This window comes from Meles meles, chromosome 9 (assembly GCF_922984935.1).
Source record: "Meles meles chromosome 9, mMelMel3.1 paternal haplotype, whole genome shotgun sequence".
Classification (NCBI taxonomy): Eukaryota; Metazoa; Chordata; class Mammalia; order Carnivora; family Mustelidae; genus Meles; species Meles meles.
Genome location: NC_060074.1, coordinates 74,178,326 through 74,201,459, shown reverse-complemented (window position 1 = coordinate 74,201,459; position 23,134 = coordinate 74,178,326). Strand labels below are relative to the sequence as shown.

At 37.0% G+C, this 23,134-nt stretch overlaps 1 protein-coding gene across 1 annotated transcript in view; it reads left to right on the top strand.

Moving 5' to 3' along the window:
* Positions 1 to 23,134, top strand: part of PDE11A (phosphodiesterase 11A) — a 380,104-nt gene that overhangs the window by 48,615 nt on the left and 308,355 nt on the right. Inside the window, exon 2 of the mRNA XM_046018850.1 lies at positions 1,525 to 1,683. Coding sequence (XP_045874806.1) covers positions 1,525 to 1,683 — 159 coding nt within the window. The remainder of the gene's footprint in view (positions 1 to 1,524; positions 1,684 to 23,134) is intronic.

Here is a 23,134-nt window from a genome sequence, read left to right as displayed (position 1 = left end):
GATTTCAGGTCTCTTAAATATTCTCGAAACCAGCACAGCTCCCATGGCCCTATTTTATTTTTATATTAAAAATTTTTGTCTTTCATGATATTGATTTTTTTAAAAAAGATTTTATTTATTCATTTGAGAGAGAGAGAGAGGCAGAGAGAGCACAAGCAGGGGGAGAGGCAGAGGCAGAGGGAGAGGGAGAAGCAGGCTCCCCACTGAGCTGGGAGCCCAATGTGGGGCTTGATTCCAGGAGCCTGGAGATTGTGACCTGAGCCGAAGGCAGATACTTAACCATCTGAGCCACTCAGGCAACCCCGATATTGACATTTTTGAAGAGTTCACATGAGGCTTCTGATAAAATGATCAATAATCTGATTTTTCTTAGTTTTCTTTTCCTGAGTGGTCAGGAAATGTTGTTACACATTTGACAAGAACACTCCATGTTTTTGATGATGTCCTCATCACATTGCATTCCATCAGGAGGCATATGATATCATTTTGGCTCATTAGTGGTAATGTTAAGTTTGATTACTTGTTTGATTATACTACGTGGTGTCCACCCTATGTCTTTACTATAAAGACGTCATTTTCTCTTTGAATTTAAGAGGGAATCATTGGAGTGGTACCCTGAGACTTTGTGAATATTCTGTTTAACAATAACATTTCACACAGTGGTATTAGCATCCATTGGTGATCCTTGCTTGTATATGTTATTATATTGGTAGTTGTGAAATAGATAATATATAATTTACCATTCCTTCTACATTTTTTAAGCTGACATTCTATAAAGAAGCCTTTTCTCTCCTCCCTCTTATGACATTGTTTTTTTGTTTTGTTTTGTTTTTTTAATAGTATCATTGTGAGCTCAAAGGTTCTTTTCACATAGGACATTTTGACCAGAAGTAAAGTGGTGCTTTTCTGCATATTTTTTCATAGTATGTAATATGAATTTATGGTCTTTTCTTTTATGATACTTCATAATCAGTTGTCTATGTGAAATAACAGATTTGAATTAATAACATAGTGTGGAGTTCCACGAAAAACACTTGCCCCTGGGGGGCACTTGGGTGGCTCAGTTGGGTAAGCAACCAACTCTTGATTTTGTCTCAGGTCATGATCTCAGAGTCCTGAGATCAAGACCCGTGTTGTGTTCTGTGATGGTCCCCATGATGGGCATGGAACCTACTTAAGATTTTCTCTCTCTCCCTCTGCCCCTCCCCCTGCTCTCAAGTGTGTATACTCTCTCTCAAAAAAAAAAAAAAAAAAAATCCAAAAAAACAAACACTTGCCCCTTCTCTAACTTTGAGGGTTTAAAGTTTTTTTCATCATTGACCATGTTTAACAACTATGGTAGTGATTTATTTTCATTTATGTTCCTTTGGTGATTTCAACATGAAATCAAATCTGGTATTGTTACTAAAAATTCATTGGGTAAAATTCCTGGTGATAAAACATCATACACAGAAATACACTTCTCTCTCCTTCTGCCTGACAACAACACACATGCATTTAATGCCCTTTCTGTCTTATTTTTAGGATCGAAGATTCAATGATGAAATTGACAAGCTAACTGGATACAAGACAAAGTCACTATTGTGCATGCCTATCCGAAGCAGTGATGGTGAGATTATTGGTGTGGCCCAAGCGATAAATAAGATTCCTGAAGGTGCTCCATTTACTGAAGATGATGAAAAAGTAAGTTTTCATGCCTTTTGTGACTTGTATGCTCCTTGATCATTGATTATTATTCTCCCTGAAAAGGACAAGATTTGTGTGAATAGTTGTTAGATCAACCTGCTCATGGATCAAAGAGCTTTTTCTCATGTTACACAAAATGTAATAGAAACTTTGGATATTTCATAGAATGTGGTAAAATTGTAAATAATTACTTCATCTTTTTCTTAGTTTACTTTTTATTGCAAGCCTCAGTAGTATTCTTTCCTTGGTCTTTATCTTCCTTATAAGCAAGCTTTTTAATTGAGGATCACACCACCACTGCACATGGCCCAAGGGAAGATAGGGAATTAGGAAGATGATTGAGTTTCAGAAACTCAGCACTTGCTCTTGTGTTTTCATAACTACTACGAAGAATTGTTTTCTGAGTTCTTATATAAAAATCTCAATAAAATGAATGTTATTTAATCATTATTCTAAATTACTAAGTAAAAAAACATTATTTTTTGTCCCCAAAGAGCAGTTGATTTGGTAGAAGTGATGTATTTTTGTTCTGAAATTTTAAGTTCTTTTACCACAGTTTATCCACCAGCTCATATTAAAAGAGAGACTCTTCAAAAAGCTGGAGTTCTTTCTGGCTTTGAAGCTCTTACCTTCATATTGCATAAAATCTGGTGGAATATTTATGAAATTTATATAAAAGCAAATCTCAAATTAGTTTAAGTTTGATGACTGCCATATACCTATTTGATTAAAAAAGACACTTTATAATTTAACCTACTGGATGTGAGCTTGCTATTTGCTAGTGCTAATTACTAATGCATTAAATGAATGCAAATGTTCTGGTACAAAAGGTCAGAGTAAAATATGATTATAAGGAGACAAGATTTTTAAGTGAAGAGAGTCCTTTACTGAGGTCATACCTGTAGTTAAATTTGAGTATCCCAAATCCCGGAAAAGGTTTATAAACCTTTGCAGTTTATGTCTTGAAGGAAAGACTTCTTTCAAGTAAGAGAAGATGTGTCGCATAGTGGCTGCATACAGGCACAACAACAGTCTACCCTGGTTGAAATTCCTTCTTTGCCATAGCCTGTGTGACCTTGGGCAAGTTGCTTAGCTGTTCCGTGCTCCAATTTCCTCCTCTTGGAAGAGAGATGATAATAATAGTAAGTGTAGTAGTAAGCATCTCATGAGGCTATGGGGGAGAGCTTGATAGGACCTCAGACAAAGTCTCACTGATTCAGTGAAAAACTAGTGTGAAGGCACTTGTATTGGGGCTGTAGGAAGCACAAAGATAAATCCCAAGTGTGTTATGTCATCCTGGCGCTGAACAAGGCAGAAGGCAAGATCATCAATAAGATGACCTAGAACATGCTATGAATGCCTGGGAAAGGGAAAGTTTCTCACCTGAAGAACCTGAAGAAGCTTCTAGGAAGAGGCAACATTTGCTCTGATCTTTCAAGAAAGCCTAGGCTTCCATAAGACAGAGTCAGGTGAAGGTGAGGGCGTTTAGGGATATATACAATGGAGGCTGCCTCATTCACTCTGCAAATGCTTCCATGGAATGTATTGATAAAGCAAAAATGTTATTTTGCACCAAATGCCAGAGTTTTATAATGATGTGCCTTTTATAAGGATTCAGATAATAGGATTCGAGTTTTGTGTTTTTCTAAACACACAACCACCTGCCCACATTTCCCAAACAGTTTAGTTGATGGATGGTAGCCCTGTCTTTACTCTGCCTCCTTCATTTGAAAGGATCATGTTATATATTTAATTCTCATCTCTGATTGTGCTTATGTTAGATTTGTTTTCTGGACTTCTCTTAGTGGTTGTATACTTATGGCCTAGGGCTTCATGGGCTCTGAATGATTTTCTGCACCTGGCTTTGTCTTGAACAGCATCAGTGTTTAGCTCTACTGAGAATGAGGGCTGAGACGGAGGTCCGGCCCCACTGTGGACAAATGGGCCTGGTTTGGGTGAGACACTTAATCTTGTGACTCTCTGTTTTTTTCCCCATCAACTATACTATTCACCATTTACAGCATGAGAATTAAATATGATCATAAATTGCAAATACTTTGTAAAATATAAGATACTAGGTAAATAAAAACCATAAATTTTTAAGTTAACATTTTCCCAAGAGATTTAAATGGTTCTTCTATATTTGTCACTTATCCTCAGGCAACTTATTTCTTAGATTCAACATTGTTTGAGTATCACATTTCCTCCATGTGTTATATTTTTCTCATTTGCAATTATCTCATGTGCCCACAATAGCATTTTATTTTTCAGCCTCTACAATTCCCTCACCTGATTTAAAAACCCTACTCTAGTCTACTTCTTGGATGAAGTCTTACCAGTTCAGGCAAGTTGATTATGTTCATGCAGGTGACGCTAGATGGAGAGTGTTTTACCTCAACTTCTATATCTGGTTATTGTTCTTTCCTGTAAGGATACTATATATTATAGACAAAACAGAAGTGGTGAAGAAGAAAAGCAGAAAACAAAATCTAGAAGTGATTAATAGGAAAGAACAAGATCTGGAAACTTCTTTAAAATAAGAGAAGATGTGGCATAATGGCTGCATATAGGTCATAGCAACAGTCTACCCTGGTTAAAAATCCATCTCTGCCATAGCCTTTGTGACCTTGGGCAAGTTGCTTAGCTGTTCTTTGCTCCAATTTCCTCCTCTTGGAAGAGACATGTTAGTAGTAATACTTATCTCATGAGCTATAGGGGGATTATATGAAAGAAGACAGGGAGAGAACTTGGAAGAGCACCTAGCACATAGTAAGTCCTCACAAAAAATTAGCTCTCACTAATAGCACATTAATACATACCAGATACAGTCTGGTCTCAGTTCAAAAACTAGCTCTATAGGGGCGCCTGAGTGGCTCAGTGGGTTAAAGCCTCTGCCTTTGGCTCAGGTCATGATCCCGGGGTCCTGGGATCGAGCCCCACATCGGGCTCTCTGCCCCGCAGGGAGCCTGCTTCCCCCTCTCTCTCTGCCTGCCTCTCTGCCTACTTGGGATCTCTGTCTGTCAAATAAATAAATAAAATCTTAAAAAAAAAAAAAACCAACTAGCTCTATATAAGTGGTCTATACATTTTTATTAAAGACAGCCTACATACCAGTTCCACTATTGGAGTTACAACAATGAAATGAGGCTTATGCGTCTTTATAAATTTACATTTCTCTCGTGTGATTGTTAATGAACAGAGTATTTTACTTGGCACAAGGAAAAAGAAAAGTCTCAGCATAAGACTATGCTTATGCTATTTGTATTCTACTTTTTAGAGTTATTTCTTACATATATGTCCACGTGTGAATGTAGTTTACATTTGCCATTATTAGAGATTATGAAGTTTTTTTTCTTTTTCTACATAACCTTGTTTGCTTAGTCACTGTCCTATTACTAGAAATTTGGGTTATTTCCAGTTTTTCACTAATTCAAAATAGCCCCTGAATGAATATCTTGAACAAATTACCTTTTTCTTTTGTGTTATTTCCTTGGGGTATATTCCAAAGACTGAAATTACTGAGTCAAAGGGCAAGAAAAGTTTTATAGCTCTCATTCCAAGATACAGATAGCTTTCGGGAATACTAAACCGATTTACAATAGTAGTAGCTTGCCTATACCTCTTTTCTGCAGAGCCCTGCCAACTTTGTTCAGTCCCCATTTTAAAACTCAAATTAGTTTTCCTCAGTCTGCCAGCCGGCTTCAGACAACCTCCTCCCACACTCACCAGTATTAACTTAAGCAACATAACTTTCAGTATGGCCTGCAAGTAAGGGAACAAGGAAGGGAACTGGAAGGTCCGAACTCAGTGCTAGGTAGGGGACTCCATATCAGATAGTCTCCAAAGAAGATTCAAGTCTTTGCCCTGCTGCTTATTAGCTGAGTGACCTTGAGCAAGTTGCTCAATTTTTCTTAGCTTCAGAACCTCCATAATAGCATTGTGGTGAGGGATAAAATCGGTAGAGATGTAAAATGCTTAAGGTAGTACTCACCAGTAAATGAACTTCATGAAATGTTGTCATCCATTTCAAAGTAAGACTAAAATAATTTGAACCTTATTTGTGATTTTACTTTATACACATAACGGCTATGTCACCGTTTATGTGGATAGTGGGAAATTTATTGCACATTTAGTGTAATGTGACTTGTAGATCCTGATATCTCAAAATGTCAGCTTCTGGAGAGTATCAGCTGTGTTGTGTTTGGTATAATTCCAAACATTTTACAATATGAGAATCAGTAAATTATTTTCCCAGGATAAACCGAAAATTAAATGTAGTATATTCATTTCTGGGTTATTTATGTATCTAACGCAATTGTGCATAAGATCATACTGTGTTTCTTGAAAATTCAATGCCTATATTTCAGTGGCTGTGCTGTATCACATAAAGTTGATGGAAAAGCCTGGAAAGGTCATCAAGATAATTCCCACCAACCCTGCCTTCATCCAACGCAGGAATCTTTACTTGACAGAGTCATCCAGACCCTACCTAAAAATTTCACTTTTAATGACTTTAAAATCATCATGCTCTTTAAAATTCTAGCACAATAGCAGCTATTTTATCAGCAGTGGTTAGAGTTTTGAGTGAAATAATAGTCTACCATAGGCACATATTAATAATTTAAATTACATACTGACAAATTACTAGTTCTGTAAATCACATTGGAAGTGCACACAAAGGCAGATCATACAAAGGAGATGATTGGAATTCCCTGGTTCACTTCGTGGGTTTCTAGCAAATGTCCCTGTTCTTCAGTGATATGTGTAAGCTAGCTGATTTAGTTGGTATGATTATGCTGCTTGCATCCAATTAATTTATCACTTTGGTATTCTTGGGTGAGTGAAGAGAGGCATTATTTTGTAGAATAAAATGATACCTGGATGGGAGCAAACACTGATGATCTATCAAGGTGTAAGGGCAGACCAGATGAAACCTGGACTATGGAAATGAACATGGGCTCTCACCTGTCTTTGCCACGTTACCCATACCTGGTCCCCAAAGAAGCCATTTCTTATTGCAGTGTTGCATAAAGACTATGTCTATTGCGTTCACTTTCCAACAGCTGACATATAAGCAGTTGTAGCTTGAAGTTCTTTAGCTAATCTCTACAGGGTTTCTTTAGTGTGTGGTCACCACTCCCCAGCTCCTAATTCAGAATGTTCAGCTACCCTGCTGCTCTCCCTCATGCCAGCATGATCAGACACCCTGCCTAGTTGGGATGCAGCCAGCCAAGCTTGGCTTCCCGGGACTGGCCACATTCCAGGAATTCGTTGTCGAAGATGCTGCCCTGCCAATTGGTGTTGAGGATGGTGTACCAATGATGCTAATGAGACTTGCAGAAGCTGGAGTTTTGTTATTTACAGCAGGGCTGTGACTTCCAGCCGAGAACTGGGAAGGATTTGATAAGCTCTTAGCTTTACACTTTTAAGCTGTTCCTGATTGTGCAAAGCTTGTGTTTAGGATCCTGGTGAGATGTCAAATGTGCAAAAGGTATTACAATTCATTTTGGTGAGGAAGAGGGAAATTGAATATGTCTTGCTGATAGGAGTGACAAATTGGGGGTCCCAGAAGACTGAATGCAGCTCACAGATGTGTGACTTGTATGGAATTTGACTGGCATAGGATTGATTTTATTTTATTTATTTATTTATTTTTAGTCTTTTAGGTATGGCTGCAAGCTTTAGTTCTGCCATAATAGCCAATCCCCAAACAACTAGTCAGTTTAATAAAATCAACTTAATGGAAGCAAGACAGACAGGTTTTTTTTCTGTCATCTTTTGAAGAGTTAGTTTCTATACAAAGGTACTTTTCAACAAGTACTTCTCAAATAGTTATTATTTTGAAAAATATCTTGTATGCATGGCTAATAGTATTGCAATTCCGCCAGGTAATTTCATGTGCTTTCTATTAATGCTCTATTGTCTTTTGGATACTCAAATGCTAAATGAGCTGTGAATTAACTAATTGTAAGAAGTGACTTTTTTGTTCTTATCTCATTTTACCCCTTTTCTACCTATATTCCAATTAAGTTAGGATCATGTGGTAATGAAATTATAATTAAAAATCAGTGTTTAGGGGTTCCTGGGTGGCTCAGTTGGTTAAGAATCTGACTCTTGGCTTGGGGCTCAGGTTATGATCTCAGGGTCATGAAATTGAGCCCCATGTCAGGCTTGTGCTCTGTGGGGAATCTGCTTGAGATTCTCTCTCTCCCTCTCCCTTTGCCCCTCCCTCCAATCTCTCTCTCTAATCATCATCATCATTATCATCATCATCATCAGTGTTTAGCAAAAAAGTTTTAGAAGTCCTTGCAGAAGGCTCTTGATTTCAAGTTATACTTGATCAATAAAATTCAGTCCTAGAAAATTCTGGATGAAATCTCCTAACTCTTTGATCACAATACTTTATCTGCATTTAAGTTGGCTAGTCACTGCACTATTTGCCTTTTAAGAGCAATTACTCAGGTCCCATATGATCACTGTGAAACTACAAGAGCTTCAGAGACTCATTTGTTCATATTCTATATATTCCCTGGATTATATCTTACTGAGAGGTTCAGAAACAAACAAGATCTACAGGAAAACCATTACCAACACAGACCCTGTCAGAACTCAGGTTATCATTGTGGACTTTAGCTCTATTCTCTGCCTCTTCCTTAGGCTGTCTAACTTCAGGGTAAGAAAGCAGGTCTACCTGTTGGGACCATCTTAGGGGTTCACATTCGACAAAAAATGGTCACTCTGTCCCAGATTTGGTCTTGTGCTTGACTTATATTCATATCTAACTGCACAAAAGTCTCTTCATCTTTATCCTTTTCAAAGGTTTAAGTCCAAGTCTGACATCTCAGATGTAAGAAGACACTATTCCAAAAGTGATTATTGTTTGTTCTTAATAGTGGTTCTAGTATTTTATAGCGTGACATTTTTTCACATGTCCCTAATGATTGCAGCTGGATTTTGACTAACAATTTAGAAAATATATAGTGACCAAATAATCAGGCAGTAAAAAAGAAAAAAAAATCAGCAATACAACAATTGACAAAATGAAGGGCAGTTCCTACTGGGTGCATTTATATGTCAGATGCAAATAATGCTTGGTATGCATGTAAGTTTGCAGGCCCCTTGCAGAAATTCTGATGTCATCAGATGGCTGGTGATGCTGGCATTTGTAATTTCCTGCTTTCTTAATTTCTATTTTTTATATTTCTAAGAGTTACCAAGGAAATGATAAGTGCTTAGATGTAGCATCTTTCTTTCTATGTCTTTCCATGTACTTTGCAAAACCTTGGAGAGTAGCTTGCATTTAGCAAGAACATGAAAGAGCAGAAACATGAAACAAATGAACTAAATAATTTACATGGTAGTAACTGTTCCAATGCAGAATGGAGAGGATATTGAGTGATCATCGATCTGAACATCACTCATTACTGACTGAGCTTCTACTTAACACACACTATGTATGAGGCACGGTTCCCAGTACTGGAGTTAAACTCATGAATAAGAAGGACAAAAATTCCTCCTCTCCGAGTTTAATTCTTGTTGCAAAAACAGACAATAAATGAAGTAAATATGTAAGTATATAACATAACTTTAAGTAGCGACTAGATGTACAATTTTTATAAATTAGATAATTCAACAGTTTTTTTTCTGTAGCTTCTACTTATATGAGTGTGCTTTATTAAGGCTAGGTAATATCAAAAGGGCTCGCCATAAAACAGCATCTTTTACTAGGGAGCAAGATTTGATCCAGAACTCCTTCTCAAATAACTATGATAAATTGTGATGGACTCTTCAATTGAATCTCTTTCTGTTTTTCTCTGAACTCCATGTGTTCACATAAAGTGTGTGTCCCTCTAGGCTGCCTTAGGCGCTAAACTTGAAGTACAAGAAAGTGTTGTCTTTTTATTGCGCTTACCTCAAGTGTCTTTGGGCTATATCTTCTCATGAGTATCATACTAGCATTATGGTATCAAACTACTATCAACTGAACTGGGGGTGTTAAGAGACTTGTTGACCTTAAACCTGACATTGCCAGACTGCGGAGATATAGACTGGATGGACAGGACTCTGGGGCATCTGGGAAGGAAAGGTCAGGTGCTGAGAGGAGTTCAGTACATTCTGATTTTCAGGGACCAATGATACATCTATGGCTTTTTACTAGCTGGCAGGACATGAAGTACTCTTATTAGTCAAGTCACTTCTAAAAGTGCAAAATGACAAAAAACTGTCATATAAACTCTATCCCTGATTTATACATAGCTTGGACAAGGGAGGATGATATGCAATTGCAGATCAGAAATAAATAAGCACTTGACAGCAGGAAGAATTATTTCTAAAGAATTAGAACAGGGTGTTGTGGATTCTTGGTTAGCAAAGCTTTCAAATTAAGACAGATTAAGACTAGTCTTTGAATAACTAGTTTAGTGTTATTGTCTGAAAAAACAGCAAGGTTTCTTCTTTTCACCTTAGAGGCTGAAATACTTGAATAGGAATTTTGAAAACTTAAGTCAAATTCTTTTTTGATTAAAAGTGAAATTTAGTAGAATTCCAAGTACATTCAGCTATCTTTGAATTAGACATCTTAGTCTTTCTTGTTTTATTTTCCTTTCCTTTTGTGAAAGATTATTTTCAAATTTCAAAAGTAATGCAAGCCTATTATAGAAAATTTGCAAAGTACAAAAATAAAGGGAAAACTAAAATCACCCATAATCCTCACGTTCAGAAATAATTCTGTTAATATTCTTGATGTATTTCCTTTTTTTTTTTTTTTTGCCTATGAATGAAGATATATTTCCAAATTTGTATCATGTAGCATAACTGGTATTTTGTCATGCTTTAAACACTTCTTCAAGGAGGTAATTTAAGTGTTTGCATTATGTTCTACTGTGTAATTATACAATAGTTTATTTAATCTTTTTTTCCCCCCCTCAGCATTTAGGTGTTTTCCAAAATCATGTTCTGGGCTCCTGGGTGGCTCATTGGTTGAGTGGCCTGCTCTTGATTTCAGCTCAGGTCATGATCTTAGGGTCTTAGCATCGAGCACCTTGTGGGTTCCACACTCAATGGGGAGTCAGCTTGAGGATTCCCTCTTTCCCTCTCCCTCTGCTTCTGTGCCTGCTCATATGGGCTTTCTCGCTCTCTAAAATAAATAAATCTTTAAAAAATCATGTCCTAATAAAATTATAATGAATGAACTTCTTTGTAAATAAACCTTGGAGTCCATCTTAGGATAGCTATATTAAGTTGCTGTTTTGTAGGTCAAAAATACTGGTAATTTTCTACGGTTCAAACTGATACTTAGGGTTACTGGGTCAAAGAGATTGAACATTACTAATTTTTACAATGGCGATGTTGTGGTATAATTGCATGCAATACAATGCTTTTATTTAAAGCATACAATTCAGTGGTTTTATTTAAAGCATACAATTCAGTGGTTTTTAGGATTATTTGTAGGGACGTGTAACTATAACTGCACTCAATCTGAGAAAACTCTCATCCCCAAAAGAAACCCCATACCCATTAGCAGTCATTCTCATTTGCCCCCAGCCCTCTCAGTTTTAGGCAACCACCAATGTACTTCCTCTCTTTATGGATTTGCCTATTTGGGCAATTTGTAAAAATGGAATAATACAATACATGGTCTTCAGTGACAGGTTTCTTTCACTTAGCATAATGTGTCCAAGATTCACCCATCTTGCAGCATGTATCAGTGCTTCTTCGTTTCTTTTGTTGGCTGAATATTATTCCATTATATAGATACACCACATTTTATTTACCCATTCCTCCTCAGTTGATGGACATTTGGGTTGCTTCTATTTCTTGACTATTATGAATAATGCTGCTGTGAACATTCGCATACAGATTTTCATTTTTTAAAATTAACAAATAATGTATTATTTGCTTCAGGGGTACAGGTCTGTGAATCATCAGTCTTACACAATTCTTAGCACTCCCCATAGCACATACTCTCCCCAATATCCCTCCTGCCACCGATTTTCATTCTTCTTGGATATGTACCTAGAAGTGGAATTGCTGTGTCATATGGTAGCTCTAATGTTTAATCTTTTGGGGAACCACCAGATTGTTTTCCAAAATGGCTGCACTATTTTCCATTTCCACCAGCAATGTATGAGTGTTCTAATTTCTCCCTATCCTTGCCAATACTTGGTATTATCAGTCTTTTTGATTATAGTCATCCCAGTGGGTACAGAGGGGTATTTCACAGCAGTTTTAATTTGCCTTATCTTGATAGCTAATGATGTCAAACATCCTTTCATGTGGTTATAGGTGGAACATTTATTTTTATGGCTCATGATAAATTTGACCTATTTTCCTCCCCAGAAAGTGGTGTTACTTTATGATGCTAATAGCCGTATATCAACTCACTGAAATTTTACCAGCTTCAATATTAAAATTTTTAAAAATTGTGTTCCTTTGGTTTCTAATTTCACTTTATTTCCATTCCTTTGATTTATCCTGTGTGTGTATGCATTCCACAAGGAATGAATTAACCATTGATCTAAGTTAATATATTTTTTTGATTCTAGAAAAGACTAGGGCACCTGGGTGGTTCAGTTGGTTAATCCAACTCTTGATTTCAGCTCAGATCATGATCTCATGGGTTGTGAAATCAAGCCCTGCTTGGGGCTCTGCACTCAGAGGGGAGTCTGCTTGGAGATTCTCTCCCTCTGCCCTTACCCCCACTCACACTCACACATTCTCTCTCTCTCTAAAATAAATACATAAATCTTAAAAAGGAGAAAAAGCAAAAAAGACTAGCCTGAAGCAAACTGACCTAAGCCAGTTGGGCCACACACAATTGTTAGGTTGTTCATAATAGCACCTGGGTACATCATACTGATTGCCAAGAAGTTTGCAGTAAGTAGGAGTTGACTACTCCCTATCCTATAACATTCCCACTTGATTTTTTAAAAAAGATTTTATTTATTTATTTGACAGAGAGAGAGAATGAGATGGGAGAGGTCAGAGGGAGAAGCAGATTTCCTGCCGAGCAGGGAGCCTGATGCGGGACTTGATCCTGAGACTCCAGGATCATGACCTGAGCTGAAGGCAGTTGCTTAACCAACTGAGCCACCCAGGTGCCCCTGCTACTTGATTTTAATGAAAGGTGATCTCAGACCAAATTCTGCTGCTTATAAAGACATTCATTTAAAAAAAAAACTTATTGGCAAGTCAGGTCAAATAGTTCAGACACTATTCAATAAGCTTTATGAAGTCTAAGTTCTCTTAATGTTAGGTGGTCAAAACACCTGAATATCTCAGAATCTCAGAATATCTCGGTATCTCAGAATCTCAGAAGCAGACTCTCAGAAGCAGAATCTCGTTGCTCTTGTGGTGGACATCAGACAACCAGAATCCTTTGACAGAATGGCAGGATTGGATAGCTTCAGGCTCCATCCTTTATACACATTTGGAACTTGCTAGATTTTTATACCTTATTAATACAAGGGTTGGGGGGATGTCTGTAGAATATTATTACCAATGCGCATATCCTGCATACCACTAATTTCAATAATTACCATCCATATCTAATATCCATTGTACTGATTAATAAGCTATTAATTTCACCAGTGAAAGTCCATTTTTAACATTGACAAAGCACCGTGCTATATTAATGGCAGGCAAAACTCTCTGGAGCACTTGTAATAGCCACATTTGGAGTATGGTTTTTTGATTATACCTGGAGGGCGAATTCTTGATAAGACAACTGTCTGTTCCTCAGTGGCATATTAGACCTGCCCCGCTCCATGGGCACACATAATTTCACATTATCTTTGCTAAAGGAAAAGTAAATTTTAGACATAAAAGAGCATGGAGTATCTCCCCATTTTTTTTTTCTTAGAAAGAAGTTTTTTTCTTTTCTTAGAAAGAAAACAAGAATAAATAAAACCATTTATTGTTTACTCTGTGATAAGTGTTCTGCATACATTATCTCATTTAACCATTTAATCTCCAAAAACCCTGTGTGTAATTATTATCATCCTCATTTTATGGATGGGAAAACTAAATGTGAGGGATTTTAATAATGTGTCCAGGATCACTTGGTTTGTAAATGACAGATCTGGGCGTTGTCTCTGCCTGCCCATCTTCTTATGGCATGTTGGAATGCTTAGCAGATGTTTGTTATTTTCCTATTATGTCATCTTCACTTTGGAGACTCATGAATACTCCTGATGTACTTGCATGGTTGGTTAAATAAAATGTGAGATTCTGCATATTTAATGAATTTCAGGGAGAGTGTATGACGAGTAAAATGTAATTTCTAAATTACATTGCTGGAGGCGTTTTGGCCTTTTATAAATATCTGTAACCAAGTTTGAGTTTTATGTCCATAAGAAAAATAAAAACACTAACAGGCTAAACAGTTAGGAATTATTAAGAAATAATGACGGCTTCATATATGTATAACTATTAAGTAGATGATTTAATATTTTCCTTTTATTCCATTTTCGTGTTTCACTGACAAATAAAACATTTTACATTTATGTTTTTTAATGTATTTTTCCCCCTTGAGGATGAAAAGCAGGTGAGGATAAGTCTGACTATAGCTTTCTTTTGCTTTTTGCAAGTCAGAATTTGCACATAGTGTTCAATTTCACTGAGCAGAGAAGTGAGGTGTTCCACTGAATTATCTCTAGCTTAGAGGGCTGTTTTTGTTTGTTTGTTTGTTTGTTTGTTTAGCAGAATTATGGAGTATGCGGTTTAAATGAAGCTACATTATATTCTTGGAGAACTCAAATAGAATATAAGATGACTTGGTAGCATACTTTATAATTTTTATTTTAAATAATGTATTTTTTTAAAAATATACTTGGATATTTATTTTTTTCTTTTCCTTTTTTTTTTTTTCGTATCAGAGGTAGAAATGAAGCCATTTCTTTTTGTCATTTTCCATTATTTCCTTTTATTTCTCCCACATGTGCCCTGGATAATATCCTGGCTAGATATGATTGTAGGCTATTTGCACTGGCAGATTCTGATTCCATTGCCAATCAGCAACAATAGGAGCATTGTCTCCCCCCACTTTCATATTCTGCACACTCCACTTAGAAATGAGAAAAAGTCTCAAAGGTAGGCACTACTATATTACCAAAGCAGGCAGCAAAGTTCCCCCCGGGGAGGCCCTGAGCTGGAGTGAGAGCATGTTAAGAGGGAGAGAAAGTAATGAACACTTTTGAAAAATGAGGTTATGTAAGTTAGAGCTGCCCAGAGATGCTCTGAAAGTCTATTAGACACAGTTCTTTGAAAGGGGTTTAAATGAAACTAAATGCAGTAACAAAACTCTCTCACTGGAGAGAATTTAAAATGATTCCTCAGAATTAATTGACACTATCAGAAGGCTGGAACATGCTTGTCTGTCTGAAAAGTGTATTTGGTGTTTTGGAAGGGTCACTTTCTATAGCATGTAAGTGACTGGAAAATCAATACCTTTTCTTGAAAGCTGCCACCTAGTTTGTAGCACTGGGTAGTTATGTCCACCGTGGCATCTGGGAAGTCTTCACTCCATCTTTAGTGCTTGACTATTTGGTTTACTTCATTTCCCAAACCTATCCATATCTGTTTTCTTTCTGTCTCTTAAAAAAAACCCAAAAAAACAAAAATGAAAAACCAATGTGTTTCTAATTAATCTTGCAAATCCTTTAATACTGACATCAATTTTGTTTGTCATGATTTCTCAGTAGTGCTTGTGGTTGAGTGTAACTGAAATTTGTTCTAGGTATTTTGTCCAACTTTCTATTTCCAAACCCAAAGTGAGCTTTTAGAATAAGCTGTGAATTATTCCCCCCGTCATGAAGACAAAGAATCACGGTCCTCGGATGAATCTTTAGGTGTCCATTGCTCCTTTTTGTGTTTGACTCTAGATTTAGTTTACAGCCTCAACTTAGCAATTTGACATGATACATTCATGATTTGGATAGTCATGAGACCATGGGAGTTTGCTGTTACTATTCTTTTAACTTCTAAGATAAGGTGATGGGAATTACTGTCTCTTTAAGACTGACTATAAATTCATTTTATTCTAGATCCAGAATGTCCACCGTTTTAAGATTTAGTTCTGATACTTGTGGTTTGTTGTCATGGGAGTTTCCATTGCTTTAGCTTTGAAGACCCATCCAGATGAAAGCAAAACTGTAAAAATTATGGCAAACCTCTGGTTTGCAGCATGGATTTCTTAAGTAGAAGAAAACTGGAAACCAAACTGTTTCTTCATTTCTTGTCTTCAAATTGTTGCCAGGGGGAAGATTATGCACAGATCATTGGGTTAAGCAAGGGTTATTGTTCCCCCTGCCATGCACAGAGTAGTAAGTCATTCTCCTTGAAATTACATCTTCACTAGGACCAGTATCGAAAACATAGTTCTACTTGTGTTGGAAGTACAAGGTCACAGCCATTCACCTGGAAGATGATCCTTCACAATTATTCCCAGAAAAATACTTTGGAAAAATACTCTTGGCTCTTCATGGTTCAATGATGTAAAATGTTTGTACTGAACTTGTTATGGGCACTAAAGGCAGGGAGCTGGTCCAACAGATAGACCTGTGGTCTGGTGCTATATTTGGCAAGACAGTCAACTGGAAGATGGCAGGATACATGCCAGTTCATTCCACTTACCATCTTAGAAGTTACTGGCAGCGTCAATCATTATAATAACAGCAGAATTTACATTTGCAGAGGCTTTAATCTTCACACATATTTAACCCATATGATTCTGTCAATATTCTTATGAGATAGGTAAGACAGTTGTTGGATTTTTTATTACAGATGAGATAACTTCAGTCTGTCTCATCTAGCAAGAAATTAATAGTGGAATTGGGACATTAGTTTGCTTTCCTCTCCTGCTGGCTTGTCATTTTTTGTAAACAGCGCATTGACTATTCCCACTAGAAGGAGGAGAGCTCAGAGTAAAGAGTACCCTTTGGGTTAATTGTAGAAATTATGCCATTTACTATACCACAGTGTACAGCTAACTAATCAGTGGGAAATTGAAGATCATAACAATGAAATCACAGTTCTTCATGTATGATGAACAATGAGTTGTTAAAGAGATAAAGACAACGTAAGAATCTTATTTCATTTCCAAATATCTTACTTGATAAATCCTCATGGAAAATTAAGAAACATCTGAATTTTGATTCAGCTCTGAATGTGTGAAAATCATAGAAAACAAAGACATTTGAGAAATTATTTTCTTCAAACTTTCACTTTACAACTAAAAAGAGAGAGAAGTTCAGAGACTTAAAATCATTTGTCCCAGTTTACACAGTTAGAAAATGCCAGAGCTAAGAGTTGAGTCTGTATCCTCAAACTCCAGTCAGTCCTGGGCTTTACTCTGTGCCATGCTCATGTTTGGCTGCCAATGGACAGAGGGTCAGATCACAGTGACGGTCCCATTCACCTCCGGTACTCTGGTGAGCAGTACCACATGGAGAACCTCATTTTATGGGTAGGAAAATCCTGATTAAAGAATGTCCCCAGTGTGCTCGCTTCGGCAGCACATATACTAAAGAATGTCCCCAGAAGCAATTAGTATGTCAGTCGTGTAATGTCTCCCAAGTGCTCTTTGTCTGTCTTCTCACAGATGAAGGAGTCTACAGTGTTTCTGCTTCCACAGTGAAAAGGATTTGTGGAAAATCATCTATATATTTCAGCTGTAAGAGCTGAGAATGAAAAAAAAAAAAAGGAGACTTAAAAAAAAAAAAAAAGAAAAGAAAAGAATCTCTGTTCTCCAGCCAGCATTGAAGTAAAGTACATATTGTCATGTTCTTTGACAATCTCAGTCATGCTGGAATCATGTCAAAATACTCGGTGAGATTCTAGACTGGCATAGTTTTGACACTCTCAAGCTGATATTTGGATAGAGCAGTGTTATATTATGTCAAATTGAGGAATCTTCAAAAAATTGGTATGCAAATCAGCAGTCTACTTGGCTTAAGAACCTTAAAAAGGATTACAACTATTTAACTATCTACTGTGATCATTGATTTTTGATAGTTAACACAATGTATTTAAGAGAAAATAAACCTCTGGAGTAAAACTATATGGAGTGTACTCTTAACAACTCTAAGAAATAGAAAATATTGGTCAAAATGTGTTTTGAGTAAGTAGGAGGCACAGGTTTATTGGAAAGACAAATACTATGAGTGGTAGGAATATTTTAGTAGCTCCTCTTTATCATCTCACTACATAAAACATTGTGTTTCAAGTGTTTTTGATGCAGGCATTTTGTCAGAATTAAAGTCGTTAAGACAGTCTGTAATCTTGTCCTACCTTTAGCACCCATCCCAATTCTGGGCAATTTTTACTTTCCACTTTATTAATTTATATGTTGTTTGGAAACTTGTAAACTTTGGGTCTGTATTGCTTTTATTTCTGAAATGAATCTTGTTTGGTGGTGTATTGTTTTGATATATTGCTGGGTTTGGTTTCCACTTGATAAATAAGATCAATCTATAGCTTTTTCATATCATTTTTTAAAAGATTTTATTTTTAAGTAATCTCTACACCCAGTGTGGTGCTCAAACTCACAACCCTGAGATCAGGAGTCGAGCACTCTACTGACTGAGCTAGCCAGTTAGTTCTAACTCTACTATTTTTATGAAGATTATTTAGGCATATTATTTTAAATTTAGGGAAAAAGCAGTAAAATATTGTTTTGTCTATTATAACTGGGAAGTCTCCAAAGGGTTATCAGACACTCCCCAAAAGCATTATTAAAAATAAGTTTTACTCTAAGTGTAATGTGCTATTTACAGAAGAGTTAGAAATTTAATTAGCGTCTCTTGCACAGTCTGAAGCTGACAATAAGAGATTTTATTATGGCCCAGATGTCCTTCTCCCACATCTCTAATACCTACTCAATTGAAAAGGAAACTTACAGGAAGAAGATAATGCTTTTCTTTTAAGTAGATGTTTTGTAGCACATGAAAACTCATGCCCTCATAAGAATCTACAAGAGTCCTGTCTTGATTGACCAAGAAGATATTACTGAATGACCCTTTCTACAGTTTGTTTTATGGAAACAATACATATATTTTCATTTCCAAATATAAGGCTGTGTTATGTTCTAAATATTTTTTTCAAACTATCTTGTCAGAAACCTTTAACTCTGAAAATCACTGCTCTAAATTTCTACAGTAAAAACTGTAAGTTTTGTTGTTGATTGAAACCACATGATTTCAAAGGCAAAAGTGTCACCATTGTGACTTTAAAGGTGGAATTGCAACATCTGAGATGCAGAAAACTCAAGACACAAGTGAATTCTCATTAACTGTTATTTGATTGGAATAATTCATGCTTCCTTCTGAGGTGAGTGCATGGTCACTAACTGTAAGTAGTTTGTACTACATTAAGTTACCTCCATCTTCACCTATCTCCATTGGTGATGGGATGACGTTTACCAGAGAAAGAATGTCTGTTTTGCTTATAAATAAAATATATAAACACAAACTTTCAAAGCTGAAACAGTAGTAGTGTACTTTTTAGGCTGGAACAAAATGTCACACAGTTAACATTTTTTCTCTCTTCCCTCTCTTCTTCTCCATCTTGTTCCATAAAGGATCTGAGATAACTGATGGGAAATATTAGGATATGAATAGAAGTCTCATTGCCAGATGAGGCGACGAGCTAGAAGTTCTCTACGGCTCTTTTTTTCTTGTAGATTTTGGGAAATATAAGGGCTGAATGCTGCTTGGATGTGACAGTAGTTTCTGACTACGTTCAGTCTTGATCAGAATGTGTCATTGATCCACCATCTTTCTGGCATGGGATGGGGCTGGAATATCCTAGTGACTCCTAGTACTGAGACAGATGCTCCTAGGTCTCAGGTTGAAGGAATTTCAGACCAGGGGCAGTGACTTACTGAGAATGCACAAGACAACACTATTCAAGGAGATAAAACATTGTATGATCTGCCAACCAGGAAAGCTGTTCTCTCGAGGTGGGGAAATTCGTCAACATAATGAAAAATGTTGTTAATGCATCGGTACTACTATTAGGATTTGGGTTGTAGTGGGTCAGTTAGTGGATCCATTTCCCCACCGTGTAAATGGCAGAAATCCCTGATTTGTGCATGGAGGAACACACAGGAAAAAAAAAAATCCTGTTTTACAGAGGAAATGAGCTTTCATTTCTTTTCTTATTTATAGCTTACCTTGGGGTGTGATAGGGAGATTTCACCTTGGGTGGAGTATTCCTCTGAACTTCTTTCATTCTGTGCTATGACTAATAGCTTTTTCTCATAACCACATCCAGGATTGATAACTGCTTTAGGAAACAGCATTCCACATCTCTAGTGAGCTGCAGCGTATCTTTCTTGAAGCGAAGTGAATTGCTTCAATTGTCCTTCTTCTGTATTTTCTGATGTTATAGAAGCACTAAAGCTATTGGTTGTGTTAGACTGTCTGATGGATACTGAGGGCCATTTAATAGCATGTTGCACAAAACAACTGAATCAGACTCTGAGCTCACCAAAGTTCAGCAGGAAAGCCCATTTCCCCGTCCTCTCTATCACACTGAAATTTTATAAGCATAAGTGGTGCGTTCTTATGTACAGAAAACACACTATCCCGGGTGTATCTGGAAGACTTTGGTTAGTTTTGAGCAAGGGAAAAATAACAGGGCTACCGAAGACCTCAAGAAGATATCAGAGACTCTAACTTCAATATATCTCTCGCCCGCTCATTTGTTGTAAGAATAGCTTTCTCCACAGCTACTCTCTGTGAACCTTGCTTGACTTACCCTTTTGACTTCCAGCACTAATTCTTGTCTTACTCCCAGAGCCATAGACATGAAGAGAGCATGGTCTCCCACATGGGAATAGGCCTGGACAGTTCAGACTCTGTGGCAGGACCAACAATAGAATTTGTAGGGCCCAGTGCAGAATAAAAATGCTGGACCCCTAGTTTAAAAAGTATTAAGAATTTTTAGGGGCACTTGGGCGGCTCAGTCATTAAGCATCTGTCTTCGTCTCAGGTCATGATCCCAGGGTCCTGGGACTGAGTCCTGCATTGGGCTCCCTGCTCAGCGGGAAGCCTACTTCTCCCTCTCCCACTCGCCCTGCTTGTGTTTCCTCTCTCGCTCTCTCTTTCTCTCTCTGTCAAATAAATAAATAAATAAAATCTTTAAAAATTAAAAAAAATAAGAAGTATTAAGAATTTTAAGCCTGTGACAGTAGGGAGTGTTAAACAAAGCTCAGGATTCTTCTAAGCATGGGGTGCTCTGTGACTCCACTGGTTGAATGCCCGGAAAGCTGGCCCAGCTCATTGGTCTAGAAATCCAGAGAGAGAGGGACTTGCTTTCAATCTACAGCGTTTAAAAGCAATAATGGAATGGATAAATTTTTTCAGATGGCATCTCAGAAAATTAACTTTAAGGAAACCACTGAATTCCAAGGTGGATGATAATAGCTCGCACTCCTTTATTTAGTAGCAAACTCCTTTTTCTGAGAAGTTTCACTGGGTAGATCCAAGAGTTTCTTATTTGTGCCAGCCTCGGAGTCAAGCAGATCCATGGAGGCATTGAGAGGTGACTCCTGAAGGCCCAGTTTGGGTAGAGGTGACATTCTCAAATTCCTGGGATAATCATAGAAGGTTCAAAATCAATGTTTTATTTATGTCTCCAGACCTGATTCGCTTTAATTAGCCAGAGCTTTAGAGTAAAGATTCTCACAGAACTTAAAGAGATGAGAAAACGTCTCCTTGCAAGATCTGGTGTGTGGCAGTGGTGGCACCCAGGGACTTCTCATGTTTCACTCACTAGAAATTATGTTTGTACTTACACTTCTCACTAGTGACTAGTGTTGCACAGCTGCTCAGCTTTCAATGGATGGACTGCGACAATGGAGGAAAAAGCATTAACTACTCTGAGGGAATGTTCTAGAGCCATTGAAAAGCTCGTGAAAGAGTATTGTCTGATTCTTTTTGCAATAATACAAAGTATTAAGTATTAAGTATTAAGGAAAAAATGAAAACATATAATAAATGATAAAAATTAAAACACAACAAAGTTCTAAATTTCTATAAGAAGAAAGTAGACCATATCTTTTTTTTATTTTTTTTATTTTTTTTTCCATTTTATTTATTTTTTCAGCGTAACAGTATTCATTCTTTTTGCACAACACCCAGTGCTCCATGCAAAACGTGCCCTCCCCATTACCCACCACCTGTTCCCCCAACCTCCCACCCCTGACCCTTCAAAACCCTCAGGTTGTTTTTCAGAGTCCAGTCTCTTATGGTTCGCCTCCCCTTCCAAATTTTTTTTTTTTAATAAACATATAATGTATTTTTATCCCCAGGGGTACAGGTCTGTGAATCGCCAGGTTTACACACTTCACAGCACTCACGATAGCACTTACCCTCCCCAATGTCCATAGCCCCCTCCCCCTCGTTACACATAGAATATTTATTTCCAAACAAAATAATTCTAGAGACAACAGTCTATCTTCTTTCTTTCCCCCTCCGTTTTCTGTTCATCTACCAGTCAAATAAAACATCTGTTTATTTCTGATGAGAAAAATAGCTCCTGCGGGGACGTGAAACTAACATTTACAGAGGGGTTCACTGTGTTAGACACCTTTGTATATAACATCTCTGCTTTATGCGATTACCCAGTTTGCTATGTATCATTGCACTTGGAGATAGGGAAAATTTGGTTCAAACAGTAAACAGTTCATTACTGGGTATTCCTCAGAGTACTGATTCTGTAAGTTCTGTGATGTGGAATACTTGGGAAAATACTTGATTTTATCAGGCATTAGGGAAGATGATGAAACTTGGAGTATATAATTGACACTTTTTGAGGCCCTTGTTCTTTGTCCTTTTCACATGAGAGTTAGTGGCTTCTGTGTCCTTGGTACTCACTGTAGGAAAATCTGCTGTCAGAAAACAATAAAGAAAATAGTATGCACTATAGCACTGGAGACATCTGTAAGCCTAGCGGACGGAGGGTCTTCATGGAATCCTTGAGATTTTACAATGTACGCAGATGTCAATGGGTAGATCTGCCTTTTTAAACACTCAGAAGTATATAGCTTTAGGAATGTTTGTTGAAAAAATTAGACGCTAAGTATTATATTCAGCTTTCAGAGTTAACATGTTAATTTCCAAGATTTAGATCAGTTATCAAACTATAGTTCTTTCAGTAAAATAATGTTAATTTAAAGTTATTGTATATTCTGTATAATCTAAAAGATATGACTGTACTAGATAAGATAAAAAATAGGATCACAATCATATATAAGAAAGCTTCTTATCTGATATGATCAGGACTGGTAATTGGTTAGTTAAGCCCCAAATTCACTGAAATAATCCTTTGCCTCTTAAACATTTTGTTTTAATTTAAAATATTAATGAACATTCATTTGGTATCTCATCTTGTTGGGTATGTGTTTCCTTTGTGGACTCACTAACTAGAGGAACACTTCATTTTCCTT